Genomic DNA, 15,605 nt, shown 5'->3' with positions numbered 1-15,605 from the left:
TTGCTCCGTGTTCCAGTTCTGATGCTCGCATGTCCATTGTAGGCGCTTTCGTCAGTGGACAGGGGTCAGCATGGGCACCATGACTGGTCTCCGGCTACGCAGCCCCATACGCAACAAACTGCGATGCACTGTGTGTTCTGACACCTTTCTATCAGTACAGTACCAGCATTACCTTTTTTAGCAATTTGAGCTACAGTAGCTTGTCAGTTGGATCGGACCAATCCTCACGTTCATCAGTGAGCCTTGGCCGCCCATGACCATGTCGCTGGTTCACCACTTTTCCTTCCTTGGACCACTTTTGATCGTTACTGAACACTGCAGAGCAGGAACACCCCACAAGGGCTGCAGTTTTGGAGATGCTCTGACCCAGTCGTCTAGCCATCACAATTTCACTCAGATCCTTACGCTTGCCCACTTTTCCTGCTTCTAATACATCAACTTTGAGTACAAAATGTTCACTTGCTACCTAATATATCACACCCACTGACAGGTGCCATGATAACAAGATTATCGGTGTTATTCACTTCACCTGTAAGTGGTTATAATGTTATGGCTGATCGGTGTATGTGTTTCATTACTTTTTGGGATATTGTACAAGACCAAACACAGCTGTAAAACATAATAACATTATTTATGTTGATACAATCTGAATCAAACTTCACACACCCAGTATGGTGTGAGCAATTTCAGATCCTGGGAAGCTCTTGTCTTATAAGTTCTTATTTGCATACAGCAAATTGTGTGCCCAGGTGTGCCATTGACCTAGTCAGCATCCCTAAGTGTGGCTTCCATGTTGCAGTTTTTTTATACCTCTGTTGTAGTGCACCAATATTTTCCAATGGTCGCCTAGGAGCCCCCCTCTTAGCTTGCACGATTCTTGCCATTTTCTTTTGACCTCTTTCATCAACAAGCTGTTTTCACCCACTGGACTGTTGCTTAATAGTGTTTTTTACTTTTTTGCATCATTATCTGTAAACCATAGACACTGTCATACGTGAAAAGCCCAACTGGGCTGCAATTTCTGAGATACTGCAAACGGTGCACTTAGTTCACTTGTTTGGCCATTTCTATCATTCACACAGTAACGGAATGCCTTGACGTCTGCGTGGTTTATAGCCTATAGCTAGCCGCGACCAGCTAAAACACTCCCTGTAGAACCATCCAATATAACGCGGTGGCATAACTAACAAATTGTTTAAGCTACTAAGTGTATTTTCACTAATTTATTTTAAAACAATAAATATATATATATATATTTTATAGATAATGCACAGACGGAAGTAGGTTGCATTTAAATGTCCCAAAATGCAACTGGAAGGAAAACATAATTTTAAAAGTATTACCACAGGGCCTATATACGCATACAAGCCGTTTCACTGACAGAGATGCCATTATCATTTAGAATTTTCGGTGTGATCTAAGAAACAAATAGGTTGCTAATTACTAGGATTGTGCCTGTGCTTGTTAGACATTGAATATAAGTATGCACCAATTGAACATGCTGTTAATGCCATATGCATTCATGAAAAATAGTTTATGTAGCGGAGGGGGTTGCATTTGAATCAATGCCAGCATTGACCACTTTTTTAACTGTCATGTAATTTAGAAGTTATGTACCAGCAACTGAAGCTCTGGCAAATAATGCATTGTTCTATTAGTGGTTGGTTGACTTTGAAAGTTCATATAAAGTATTCTGGTATTCTAATTTACATACATGCCAAACACAGGGGGAAAAAAGACGCGAAAAAAATAATTGGCCTACAGCCTGCCCTGCAATGACAGTAGCCCGCCCCCTCCAGCGCACTATTTTGAAAATGCGTGTGTGCCAAGAGTGTGTGTGCGAGTGCCCAGTAGTCAGTTAACGTGGGAAAGAGTTTCATTCGGCATGTACATTCATTGGTCATAGACTTTGTTCTTATGATAATTGGGCGGCCATGCAACGCTTAAGCCTATACCTTGAACTTGGTAATGCATTGCATACGCAAGCGCTCAAACGCTCCACCTCTTCTTGACTACCTCTCCTACTCACTTCGGCTCGTGTTATACTTTATTTCTATGTAGACTACAATTACCATGCATTTATGTTCATGTCCTTTAGACTATCGTTGGAAATGGCCCCCAACGGAAATGGACTGAGTCATTTTTATTTATCGCTGTTATGTCAGTTAACGGTTCCTAGGCTATGCGCGATCATTATGTAGCTCGGTCTTATCAATGGAATTTCTATTCTGACGAGATTGAAAGTGCTGAGAGCTTGCTCTCGGTGACTAGTGTCATTGGACGATGTCCTATGTTTCCTCGCAAGGTAAGATACCCAGATATTTAACAGCTCTTTTACAATATCCCTCCCTCTCGTTACCTCATCACAGTGTGTGAGGAATTGCACAGTGCAGTTGTGAGATTATCGGGCAGTATCATTTCGTAAGGTATGAATAGCAAGTTAAATCATCGTGTTGATTTTGTCTACGGAACTGTTTTCACTAGCTGTTTTGTCTACATTTGTGAAATATTGTCGGTGTCGGCATTTTTGAGTTGTAAATGTATTTTCTTTTTCAATTTATTTTTACGAGGCTACTCCAGTTAGCCTAATGGATACACTGTGCGTGTCTATTGGTCCTGAAATATTGTAAAATGGTACTCCAACATAAGTATACAGCACTAAAAAGTAGCTCGTGTTAATAGTGTGTGTAAGTCAATACATTGTGAACTGATACAAAATGTAATCAATCTTTCTCTCATTGCACAATCTGACCCTTTCTATAGTGAACTTCTCATTTGTAGGGGGTAGATGGTAGCCTCAGGGTCTTGTACTAAAGCCTACGCCAACCACTGCACAGCACATGGGGTATTTTTAGATTTCAATATAGCCCAATGGTGAATAGTTGTGGAAATGAGGTGAGAACATTTGGAGCAAGGGTCATGGGAGTCAGATTTTGCACAGATGAGCTCAGGACATCAAGGTGGGAGTTATATTTTGCATATCCCCATAAATAAAATAAAAAATATTTAGGAACTGGGTGGTTTGAATGCTGATTGGCTGATAGCCATGGTATATGAGAATGTATACCAAGGGTATGATATTACTGCTTTAATTGGGTTGTAAACCAGTTTATAAGAGCAACAGGGCATCTAAAAGGTTTGTAATATTTTGCTAATATATCAGGGCTAAGCACTGTTGAGGCACTCCTCAATGCCTCATGCATAGCAACAGCCACTTTTCTTTCCCATATACATTTCAACAACATTTCTGGTTATCTTCCTTCCAAATGTTGAATAGGTAATAGGTTTAACTTTCAAAGCTCGAATTTTTGAAAGAGGTGTGAAGTGTGAGCCTGATTGGATCTTGCTAGCTAGTGCTCGGCCCTGCTCTTCTCCTTCACTTTGTTTTGTTCACTGGACCTCCCCAACCTCCTTTTGGAAATGACAGCTCATGGAGTATCTTGGTTTACCGTTGGTATAACTTTGCCACAAATGTTGTGATTGGCTGTGGATTCGCTTTTTTATTTCTCCCCACTAAGATATCCTGCTTTGAGTAATGTATTAAATGGATAGAAAGACCCAGTTGCTCATTATTTTGGTTTCCAGCTAGAAGAGATGTTAGTGACTTAGAAAGAGGAGTAATTGTTGAGGTCAATTTGGTAGGAGCTTCAGTGATGACTTTCCAACTTGCTGATGTTTCACAATATGCCATGGCCATCTCAGTCACTGGATTCCAAAACAATTTTACACTTGTGGTGTAATATACACTATACATCTATTCCCATCACTCGTTATCAATAAAACAAATTACGTAATTTCTTCTGAAATCATTTTGCTGCATCAAGTGCTCACTGAAGTGGTTCTGGTAGCGTGTGTTGGCCTAACACCCTGTTAAGACACTTTGTTGGTGTTTCCATGACATTAAAGGTGCAGTATAGGATAGCATAAGCGTATTCATTACTTACCAAAAATGAGTTGCGCATTCCAATGAAAATACTTCACTTTCCCTCTTTTGTCTAACAACACTAGCAAAGGCATTTTGTGTGTCCATGTAGTACATTCAGACCAAACAGTAAGAGAGACTGCTACAAAAGCTTTTTAACAATACGATTTGAGGTCATAGTTATCTAACAAAAAACAACATTATGACAGAAACAAATCATGAAACAACTGACATAGTTTGAAAGAAATGGAATTAGACTGTCAAATCGTCATTGGACAGACTGGTTTATCACCCGATCATACATATAGTTGCAACACTTACAAGATTCCATTTCTTAAGACTTCATAAAGGGTTTATGATTAGATTAAAAGGGCCAGATTAATAAAGAGCCTAAAGGTCTGAATCCACTAGGCACAAGTCTTTAGGATACTGAAACAAGCAAAGAAACTTATGATTACACTGTCAATGGCTGTTAGTTCTTACTTTCAGTACCGTGCACAGACCTTTTGAGAGGCATGTGCTGAAACTGAAAACATTTCCGGAGTAGGCCGGCTCACGAGAACGGACGATGTGTCCGAGTGCATGATGTGTGCAAAAAAAATTGCGTTGCATGTACATGTGCGTGGCGCGTGTACAGACGAACAATGCTTACTTGTCTGTATGCATGACCAGAGTTGGGGTGTAACGGATTACAAGTAATCCGTTAAAAAAAAACAGTAACTGTAATCCGTTACGTTACCAACAAAAATATTGTAATCGGATTACAGATACTTTTGAAAAAATGTATGATTACACTTGGATTACTCAAATTGGAAAAGAATAAGTGCGTGAAATAATTATGACACGTATTTTTGAGTTGATTATTTTATGTTATAAAAACCAAAATATGAATTGCGAAGGTGGACGTGCATAACCAGTTTAGTGACAGAGGAAGCGCTACTTTACATTTCTCCAATTTTGGTTGGTAGGATGGCTGGTAAAAACAGATTATATCTTCGATAATATTATCCCCTTCATATAAAATGTTATTTAGTTATCTACTCAACGCATAAAGTTTCAAGGTTTATTTGTCAAATGCATCGAACAACACAGCCAGGACGAGTTGCACCGAATAACTTTTACAGCAATTGTTTAATAGATTAGGCAACTATTTGTTAGATAGCTGTAACATGGCGCTGCCTTCAAGATAAAACATTATATGGAATTTACCAGACATTTGAGGAGAAAAGGTGTGTTGGGAAGCACTCTGCCAAAGGATGATTATTTGCATTTAACGTGGCCACATCAACTCTGTCCATACAGGTAGACCATGTGATTGTGCTTGCTTTGCATGTCTGAAAATTGTGTTCATTGGTTATCATGGGCTGCAGGCATCATTTACTTTAAGCTATGAGTGCAGGTTTATAATCTCAGTTTATTTCTTTCATTTTTGTTTTGAAAATTCATCACTGGTGGCCATAATAATCGCAGGTTAAGTTTGCGCGGGGTAAATCTTATTTCTATGCGGGTTTACAATTGCAAACGTCCATTCGCGTGCCAGGGGTTTCTGCAACATCTTGACAATGTTGGTGGTGGAGCAAATCATCAGACTACTGCAGTATGCAAATTCCGTTTTTGGCCAGCTATGTAAACTCTAAAATTGCTGGATCCCGCAAAAGGTGTTCAGTTGGTAATAGGCTATTCCTATTTGTTTTCCAGTGCCTCTTCATATGTAGTTAATCTAAAAGTAATTCAAAGTAATCTGATTACGTTACTGAGTTTGAGTAATCAAAAAGTTACGTTACTGATTACAAATGTGGACAGGTAACTTGTAGCTGTAACGGATTTCATTTGAAAAGTAACCTACCCAACCCTGTGCATGATGCAAGTCAGGAGATGGACAGATTTGTGGGATGCACATCCAGGGCACGAAGCTCCCGTTCCACCACATCCCAAAGATGCTCTATTGGGTTGAGATCTGGTGACTGTGGGGGCCATTTCAGTACAGTGAACTCATTGTCATGTTCAAGAAACCAATTTGAAATGATTCGAGCTTTGTGACATGGTGCATTATCCTGCTGGAAGTAGCCATCAGAGGATGGGTACATGGTGGTCATAAAGGGATGGACATGGTCAGAAACAATGCTCAGGTAGGCCGTGGCATTTAAACGATGCCCAATTTGCATTAAGGGGCCTAAAGTGTGCCAAGAAAACATCCCCCACACCATTACACCACCACCACCAGCCTGCACAGTGGTAACAAGGCATGATGGATCCATGTTCTCATTCTGTTTATGCCAAATTCTGACTCTACCATCTGAATGTCTCAACAGAAATCGAGACTCATCAGACCAGGCAACATTCTTCCAGTCTTCAACTGTCCAATTTTGGTGAGCTCATGCAAAATGTAGCCTCTTTTTCCTATTTGTAGTGGAGATGAGTGGTACCCGGTGGGGTCTTCTGCTCTTGTAGCCCATCTGCCTCAAGGTTGTGCGTGTTGTGGCTTCACAAATGCTTTTCTGCATACCTCGGTTGTAACAAGTGGTTATTTCAGTCACAGTTGGTCTTCTATCAGCTTGAATCAGTCGGCCCATTCTCCTCTGACCTCTAGCATCAACAAGGCATTTTTGCCCACAGGACTGCCGCATACTGGATGTTTTTCCCTTTTCACACCATTCTTTGTAAACCCTAGAAATGGTTGTGCGTGAAAATCCCAGTAACTGAGCAGATTGTGAAATACTCAGACCGGCCCGTCTGGCACCAACAACCATGCCACACCCAAAATTGCTTAAATCACCTTTCTTTCCCATTCTGACATTCAGTTTGGAGTTCAGGAGATTGTCTTGACCAGGACCACACCCCTAAATGCATTGAAGCAACTGCCATGTGATTGGTTGATTAGATAATTGCATGAATGAGAAATTGAACAGGTGTTCCTAATAAACCTTTTAGGAAAGGACACTATAGAGCAAAGGGATTCTGCACAGGTTAAGCCTTACCTGTGCACTTTCCTGCTTACTTGAGTGGGTATTTCCGTATAGAGATTATATTTCTTCGCTGTATGTTTGTCTTTCACCAATTTCAAAGTGAAATCCCAGGAAAAGCGTACTGTTTGGAAACAAAATACCTGCTGTTGACAGAAAACACTAAAGGTGGTGTATTCGGTATGTGTTGTTTAACACTAGCAACACCATTACCTGAAGTCAAATGCTGAGTGTGTGTAAATGTGCTTAGCGAATTAGGGTGATTTTAATTTAACGAGAAATAACTAGACATTTCGTGACTTTGTCTAATCAAATCTTCTCTATCTCCATGTACAACTGTCTATCACTGTGGGCACCCTTTGTCACTCAGAGATAGAGAGGTAAATCTTGATCAATGTCGCTAGGTTATGAGCCCCTTCTCTTTGCTTCTGGAATTGTAACTGATTGTGAGATATGGCATATACATTTTATATGATGTATTTGGGTTGGTGATCAAAATTGCACTTGAGATCACTTGTTGAGCAAAGAGGAGCCAGTAGGTCCCCCATGAAGCAACACACCTGAAAGAGATACTTGTAAGTACAATTAACTACACCTAGGCTATTCAACTCCGATCCTGGAGGGCTGAAACACTTCTGTTCTTTATCGTCTGCTCATAGTCAGGGATTAATTTAAAAAGGGAGCTTCAAGTGAGTGCAAACTTTTACCATGTGGAAACAGAAATATTTTTACCTTTCAGGACTGGAGCTGAAGATCTTTGCAGTACTCTGTCTCCAGCAGTTAAAAAAAAAAACACAGGACTGTGTTGTCAGAAGCATTATCAGACCTTGGTAGTATTTCATATCTCCCTTTCAGTTCGTTTCCTGAAACAAGCAGAAAATGCAGTGCGCTACAGATAGCATTGTAGACAGACTAATACATCAGAAGATAATTGTTCTGATCAAAAACGCTGTGTTTACAACCATTGTTTCTTACATGGTTTTCTGTCATTCCACCCATCTTCCATCCATTCATCCATCCGAAATGTCTGCCTTTGTCTTGGTAAACTTACACACAGCCTATACATTTTACCGCCTACCATTTCTTGATGTCACACATCCATTCAAAGCAATTCCATGTGTCCGCCTCTGTCTTTATACATTTTCATGCATATATTATTCCATTATGTGAGATAATCCAAAAACTACTCTGCAGCTGATAATACTTATTCATCACTTAGTAGTATATACTCAAGGATGACTTTCTCGTTGTATTAAATTACATCTAGTTTGAGGAAGGCAGTTTGTGAAGAAAAAAAACAAGTTCTTAGCACTGATACATACTAAAAGGTACATAAAAAGTATTTTAAGAATCCAATATGAGAAACCCTATTACTTTTTCGGGTTTCCTGCAAGGACAAGCATAGGAACTTAACATAAACAGGAATGATCTCAGACTGAAGGTAAGGTTTCTCCTCTTGATCTCATTTAAATTGTTTTATGTTTTATGATTATATTGTATTTTAGTTTTTGGGCAAATAACTGTTGTTTGACATGTTTTCAACCATTTTAAAACCATAAAATTTAAATGTAATCAATATCAACCAAAAAGGTCAGAATATTTTGAAGGCTATCTGCATTGGGCACAGATCAGATTGCATAGGGCACAGATCAGATTGCATAGGGCACAGATCAGATTGCATAGGGCTCAGATCAGATTGCATAGGACACAGATCAGATCATATTTTTGCAGGTAGTAAATATCTTGACAAGGAGACAAACAAAGGTATGTACAATTGGTATCAGGTTGCCTCAAACTGTTATATAGATTACATGTATCCTTTCTTCTGTGGGCCTAGAGTAGGTCTTTGTATCTTAGCATGGTGTGTTCTCTTCCATATGGTTAAGAACAAAAAAGAACAGAAAAGGTTTTTATGGAAGGCTGGACCCTCCCAGGTTACACTAATGATTTTTCTGGTGTTTTATTGTGCCTGATTCTAATTTTAGCCATTTTATGTGATGGTAAAGGTAGGAGTGTAATAACCTTTTCGCATTTCTGCATTTTAACTGCATAAATGGTTTCAAAATATTTGTTTAATTTGTTGAAGTGAATTAACTTTTATCAGTGAATGTGGTCTGAATAGCCTAGATGTGTCCAAATATGTAAAATAACATTTCAACTTTCCAGAGAGCGTACTTACTATTTCAAATGATATATACATTATATATGTAACTATAAACATATATACACTCACACACATATACACGCACAGTAGTACATTTAAACACAGTAAACACCACATTAATCTTACTGGAGACATGTCGCAGATTATAACACAATATCTGATTATTATTATTAGACATTTTAGGCAATTTGGACTGATTGAATGACAAGGGATTAAAGGGGAACTCAAACAAATTCAAACAACAACAAACCAACCCTTTTTCTGTTCCACAGTTATGGGCTGCAGGCGGAGAAATGTATCCACTCTTAAATTCATCATCTACATATTATCCTGTCTGTACAGATCTAAGGCATGCAACCACTTCCTTAATATGTGTTTGGCTGGTACATGACGTGCTAGCAAACTGTAGGCAACTAAAATGAATACTGAACTTTATCTTGTAGTTTAGTTCACTTAATATGACTACAAATATACACTCACCTAAAGGATTATTAGGAACACCATACTAATACTGTGTTTGACCCCCTTTCACCTTCAGAACTGCCTTAATTCTACGTGGCATTGATTCAACAAGGTGCTGAAAGCATTCTTTAGAAATGTTGGCCCATATTGATAGGATAGCATCTTGCAGTTGATGGAGATTTGTGGGATGCACATCCAGGGCACGAAGCTCCCGTTCCACCACATCCCAAAGATGCTCTGTTGGGTTGAGATCTGGTGACTGTGGGGGCCATTTCAGTACAGTGAACTCATTGTCATGTTCAAGAAACCAATTTGAAATGATTCGAGCTTTGTGACATGGTGCATTATCCTGCTGGAAGTAGCCATCAGAGGATGGGTACATGGTGGTCATAAAGGGATGGACATGGTCAGAAACAATGCTCAGGTAGGCCGTGGCATTTAAACAATGCCCAATTGGCATTAAGGGGCCTAAAGTGTGCCAAGAAAATATCCCCCACACCATTACACCACCACCACCAGCCTGCACAGTGGTAACAAGGCATGATGGATCCATGTTCTCATTCTGTTTATGCCAAATTCTGACTCTACCATCTGAATGTCTCAACAGAAATCGAGACTCATCAGACCAGGCAACATTCTTCCAGTCTTCAACTGTCCAATTTTGGTGAGCTCATGCATATTGTAGCCTCTTTTTCCTATTTGTAGTGGAGATGAGTGGTACCCGGTGGGGTCTTCTGCTGTTGTAGCCCATCTGCCTCAAGGTTGTGCGTGTTGTGGCTTCACAAATGCTTTGCTGCATACCTCGGTTGTAACGAGTGGTTATTTCAGTCACAGTTGCTCTTCTATCAGCTTGAATCAGTCAGCCCATTCTCCTCTGACCTCTGGCATCAACAAGGCATTTTCGCCAACACAGGACTGCCGCATACTGGATGTTTTTCCCTTTTCACACCATTCTTTGTGAACCCTAGAAATGGTTGGGCGTGAAAATCCCAGTAACTGAGCAGATTGTGAAATACTCAGACCGGCCCGCCTGGCACCAACAACCATGCCACACTCAAAATTGCTTAAATCACCTTTCTTTCCCATTCTGACATTCAGTTTGGAATTCAGGAGATTTTCTTGACCAGGACCACACCCCTAAATGCATTGAAGCAACTGCCATGTGATTGGTTGATTAGATAATTGCATTAATGAGAAATTGAACAGGTGTTCCTAATAATCCTTTAGGTGAGTGTATAAATGAGATTTGAGCTATAGTGTATTTAAAATCCATTAAGGTGCACATTAAATTGCCAATGTCCTCCAAAAACTTAAAAAAAAAAAACGTGGTGTCACCAAACACCAATCACAATCCTTATCCAAAGAAGATTCAGGTGTGCAGCAGGTTTGGCGAGACACTCTTTTGTAATTGGCTAGAATCAGGTGGCACTCTTATTGTCTGTTCAAAGAAATGATTTGATTGCAATGTGGGACTGGAAAGGTATTTCAAGTGGATATTTATGTGAATGGAGTGCAGCTTTATTTTGATGCAAGTAAATGCATCGTCTTGTTGTTGAAATATGATATTTTGAGGTTGTTTCAAACAAAGGAGCACATGTAGAAATGTTCTAAAACATATTAAATATTGTTTATTCTAAAAATCTAAGTAGCAAATGTGCCTTGAAAAAGTATTTGTTCACTGTCAGATGTTCAGCATCCTTTTACATTAAATCAGTGTTGACAGTATGTCTCTCAGGTCCTTATTTAGCAAGCAATCCCAAAAACATCACAGTACCACCACCATGCCTGACCCATAGTATTGGGTCAGTACTGTGGAATGCAGTGCTTGGTATTTGCCAGATGTAAAATGGCCATAAACCCATTGACACAAGCATTATATGTATGCATGTTACAGCTTTATTGAATAACAAATGTGCATTAAAAAATATTCACCAAAGAACTGTCAAATCAACTCAAAGCTGCTGTACTGCAACACAAGAAGATGCAGTAAATACAAAAAAGATGCTTGGTGCGAAATGACTCATTATTAACCATGATGTGTCAATACAAATATTGCTCTGCATTTGGGACATTGAACAGTCAGGAATGTACAGACTCTGCAACAAAGTAGCAGATACATTTGATCAGTGGATGTAATATCACAAGATCAGCGTGCGATTGTCCCTGTAGTCTGCACTTTTGGGAGAACAGGTGAACAATAGGAAATTAATAGGAAACTCTGGGAGCTTATGAGTTTGTTCAGCATTTGATACACAGAGCGGGGTTCGAGACCCTCATAAGACACCATGTAAGAATGGAGGGATGTATTGCATAAGGAAACAAAAACGTCAGAATACTAGGAAAGATGGGCTGATCTGTTGACATTGGTTGGAGTTGAGGGGGCAGGGACAGTTCTTATGAGGGAGGTGGGTTTATGTACGAAATGTTATATTTTTATTTATTTACGGTGGTTAACTTGAGCCACCCTCCTAAATTAACAGTGTCAGTGCTAAGCACATTTACACATTGGACAAGTGATATTTAAAGGGGAATTACACCAACCTTTACCTGTGGCCATATATTCACTTGTTCTGTGCTTGCAGTATATCCCCAAAATATTTTTTTTAATATTATGTTTCATTACAAAAAAATTGTTTGTCACAGTTTTTAGCCAAAGCAAAAACCAAAGAAGCACAGAAAACATAAGCAAAATAAAAACATGACTTGTCTCCTCGCTCCATCCACTTCAACCAAATAAAATGAGACTAAGAAATAATTTGTTGGTAGAGCTTGGTTATTTGTTTGGGGCCTTTGAAATTAAAATCAAATATATTTTATAGCTGATATGGGTGAAGCACTGTCTCAAAGACATTTGAGAGGATAAAACATTTCCAATTTGTAGTTGTATAGTTTACAGCACAGGGCAAAGTTATGAAGAAGTGAACTCTGTATTTTAAAAATCTTTACAGAAAGGAACGGGATGCAGAATTTCCTTTAGAATTTGGTTCTGGAGTTCTGGAACCAGTGTGGAATCCTGGAATTTTAGTAAGCAATGTCTGGAACATAGATAATAGAACAGTAGATGGGATGATGTCATAGACCCCCTTATAAATCAGAATGGAGCAATTTGACAGCCATCTTACATGGGACCAGTTCTAAACAATCTACAATACAAACACATGGTAGAAGTGGCATTTCAGTTCTTAAAATAGTTACATTTCCTAAATGATATATAAATAACCACTGTCTTGCATAGCATAATGCATTAAATGACTGTACTTTTCAGATTATTTACAAACAAATTCATTTGAAATTGTTTTCAATAATTTATTAATTTAAGAGTACAAAATGGCTATGGTCTGATGTAGGAAGATACAGGATAGTGCTTTAAATATAGTGCAAATTAATTTATTTATTTCCAAAGATAATTAACTGTGATTTTAAATTATAATATGTATGTTTTTGTATTTACATATAAATATTATAATTTCATTTTATTGTAGAAATCACAATTTTACTACGCTAAACGGAGCAAGCTAGCTCAATGAATTTGGTAGGGTAACAGTAGCATAGTAGTCGGAGGACAGAAATGGGAGAAACAAGGCTACCTTTTTGTGGACAATGGTACCCAACATCGCCATCCGCTGATTATATAATTATGTTTTTTGATGCATTTTTTTTACAACATACAATATTAATTCATACTTTACTGTAGCTGAGACCGTTAGTTTAAAAGAAAAAACAGAATTATAATACTGTAAAGTTATGTAGTTAAACTGCTATGGTTAGGCTGCATTAGCTTTCTTGTTCATTGATTAAAAACATGGGCTGTAAAGTTAAGCATGTTATCATACATTACTGATACGTGAACAGTGTTTCTCACCTACTTTTTATCGTTTATCCTTTTTCTGGACCAAATTCTTGCTGCACCAAATACCACCATGACTCATGTTAGGTGGCTTGACTTTTCCCAAACTGGTCCCAGGTAAGATGGCGGAGCTATTGAGACATCAGACAGAACTGTATGTCCTATCTATGCTTCATATCTATGGTCTGGACTTAATTATTCCTCTGGCAACTGAGTTCTTCTGGGAACCAAGTTGTAATGGGATCTGCTCAGGATGGATTTACAGATTAAAATGCATCATACAAACATGAAATAATTCTGATTTATAAAAATCTCTGCACTAATAGAAATGGGATGCCAGTGTAACGTTCCATCTTAAACCTGCTGGAATCTGGGTTATTTTCTAGCCAAAAAATTACAGCGCAGTTGTTAGCAGTCCAGTTATATCATAATATTTCCATGTACTAATCCTCCCTCCATCTTGGATTTGCAGGGATGTCTTTTACCTTTCCTAAGTGAACGAACTGAGGATTTATTCCAACTGTAAACAAAAGCAGATTTATGTATGAATATAGAGATCTTTTTGAAAATGGTTATTTTGGGAGGAAAACCGTTTTAATGGCATTGGGTTCTTTCCAGCAGGGAGGAGATCTCCAAAACAATATGCTTGTTTTGAGTCTGTCCAGAAAAGCAGTGCCAAAAGCTAACGGCACTGTCTCGTCCATCTGTGGAAATGAGTTCTAAATGACAGAAATAGACAGGTGAGTATTCTAACACAGGATTTCCTATTTAGAAGTTGGATGCATTTCATGAATCTATCCATGTTAGATTTCTGTAGAACAGCAAACAGGTAGGTCCATGTTGCAAATATAGTGTTATAACTAGGTTAATTTGGAGAGTAAATTATAATTAAGAGACAACTAAGAATGAAAAGTAACGGTTAGGTTAAAGTTAGGTATGAAGCCAGTCTGGTCCTTTTGGACTAGACTGACCAACAAAGAACTGAGTCCATTGGCCAGAGTATTTAATAAATATGTATGACCCCAGCCTCTACTCTGAATCTTATCATTTTTGCTGGACCGCATAAGCGGAGCCGGCCAAGAAGAGTGAAGAGTCTCTTACTGAGTGACTGACTGAGTACACCTTGTTAAATAGCGTAGTGGTTAGCGAAGGTACCCCTTGTTAAATAGTGCTGTGGTTAGAGAAGCGGACTTGTGGATTATAGGTCCCGAGTTCATATCTCCTTGCAGGTATAGTGAAGTAAACATTATGAAATATTCTGTATAGATGAAAACTTTTCTGGCTAAAACCTTCAGTATCTACATTATCGTAAGTCTGAAACAAAACAGTTTAAGGTTATATTGTGACTCTTTCTGGTGGGTTTTCGAAGTACGCATTCGTGCATGTGTTTTGGGTCAGGATAGACCAACACATTTGCTGGCTACAACATACATTAGTTACGTTATAGTAAGCCTGAACCTTAACTGTATACGGTTATATTGTGACTTTTTCTGGCATGGAAATGTTCATCTTCAGTCTCACTAGAAATTGCTCAATTCTTATGATTGTTCCTAGGAAGTTAGTAGATACTACTTAGCCTATTACTGGCTGTTAAGCTGTTAAAACGGCCAGTGGCAAAACAATTCAGTTCAAAGACGCTATGAAGGATGTAAACTTAAAAAGACACATTAGACAGTTTAACACAATCCTCAATGGAGTCCTCAATAGCAACTGCTGGAACGTGTAATGCTGTGGCGTAGTGGTAAAAGACAGTTCCTCTCCTGTAGAAGACCTAAGTTCAAAGCTATTGAGAGCAACGTCATTTATTAATTATTTCTGGTAGATTCCACGATTCTCTCGTCTTTTCACTTGATGAAAAAATTAGTTATCGTCGCCTTTATTGATAGCTATTTTATAAATGTCATTAACGAATGAAAGAAAAAATGTTGTTTTGCCATGAAAGACAAAAACAGGTTCTTATGCCACGAAACAAAATAGCTTTGGAAGACTTGCTAGCAATTGCAAAATTCTAATGACTATTCCAGTAAGTTAGTAGATACCGATAAAGCTTATTACTGGCTAATACGCTGTTAAAACAGCCGGTGGCAAACGCCATATAGACGCTATCTGTGGTGGAGGTAAACTTAGCAAGAAACATTAGTCAGTTTAACTGTATCAGTGTTATTCACAAATGGCCTATTAACTGTTCAGGATAGAGACAAGAGGCTATACTGACACCCAGCAAAAATACAGCTCTGTGGTGTAGTA

General features: G+C 38.6%; 1 protein-coding gene across 11 annotated transcripts in view; it reads left to right on the top strand.

Annotated features, from left to right (window-relative positions):
- Positions 1-1,847: 1,847 nt before the first annotated feature.
- Positions 1,848-15,605, top strand: part of syngap1a (synaptic Ras GTPase activating protein 1a) — an 83,103-nt gene continuing 69,345 nt past the window's right edge. For 5 of the 11 annotated variants that reach the window (XM_020050393.3, XM_010873783.5, XM_020050399.3 and 2 more), the window contains exon 1: positions 1,848-2,305. In XM_020050393.3, the coding sequence (XP_019905952.1) occupies positions 2,284-2,305 (22 nt within the window). In that variant the 5' untranslated portion in view covers positions 1,848-2,283. Of the gene's footprint in view, positions 2,306-2,399; positions 2,427-6,253; positions 6,292-13,976; positions 14,099-15,605 lie in introns of those variants that run through there. The other 6 variants (XM_020050397.3, XM_020050394.3, XM_020050405.3 and 3 more) reach the window with 4 other exon arrangements.

This window comes from Esox lucius, chromosome 10, assembly GCF_011004845.1.
Source record: "Esox lucius isolate fEsoLuc1 chromosome 10, fEsoLuc1.pri, whole genome shotgun sequence".
NCBI classification, from domain to species: domain Eukaryota; kingdom Metazoa; phylum Chordata; class Actinopteri; order Esociformes; family Esocidae; genus Esox; species Esox lucius.
Note: the sequence above shows the minus strand (reverse complement) of the source record. Positions and strands in the feature narration are given on the sequence as shown.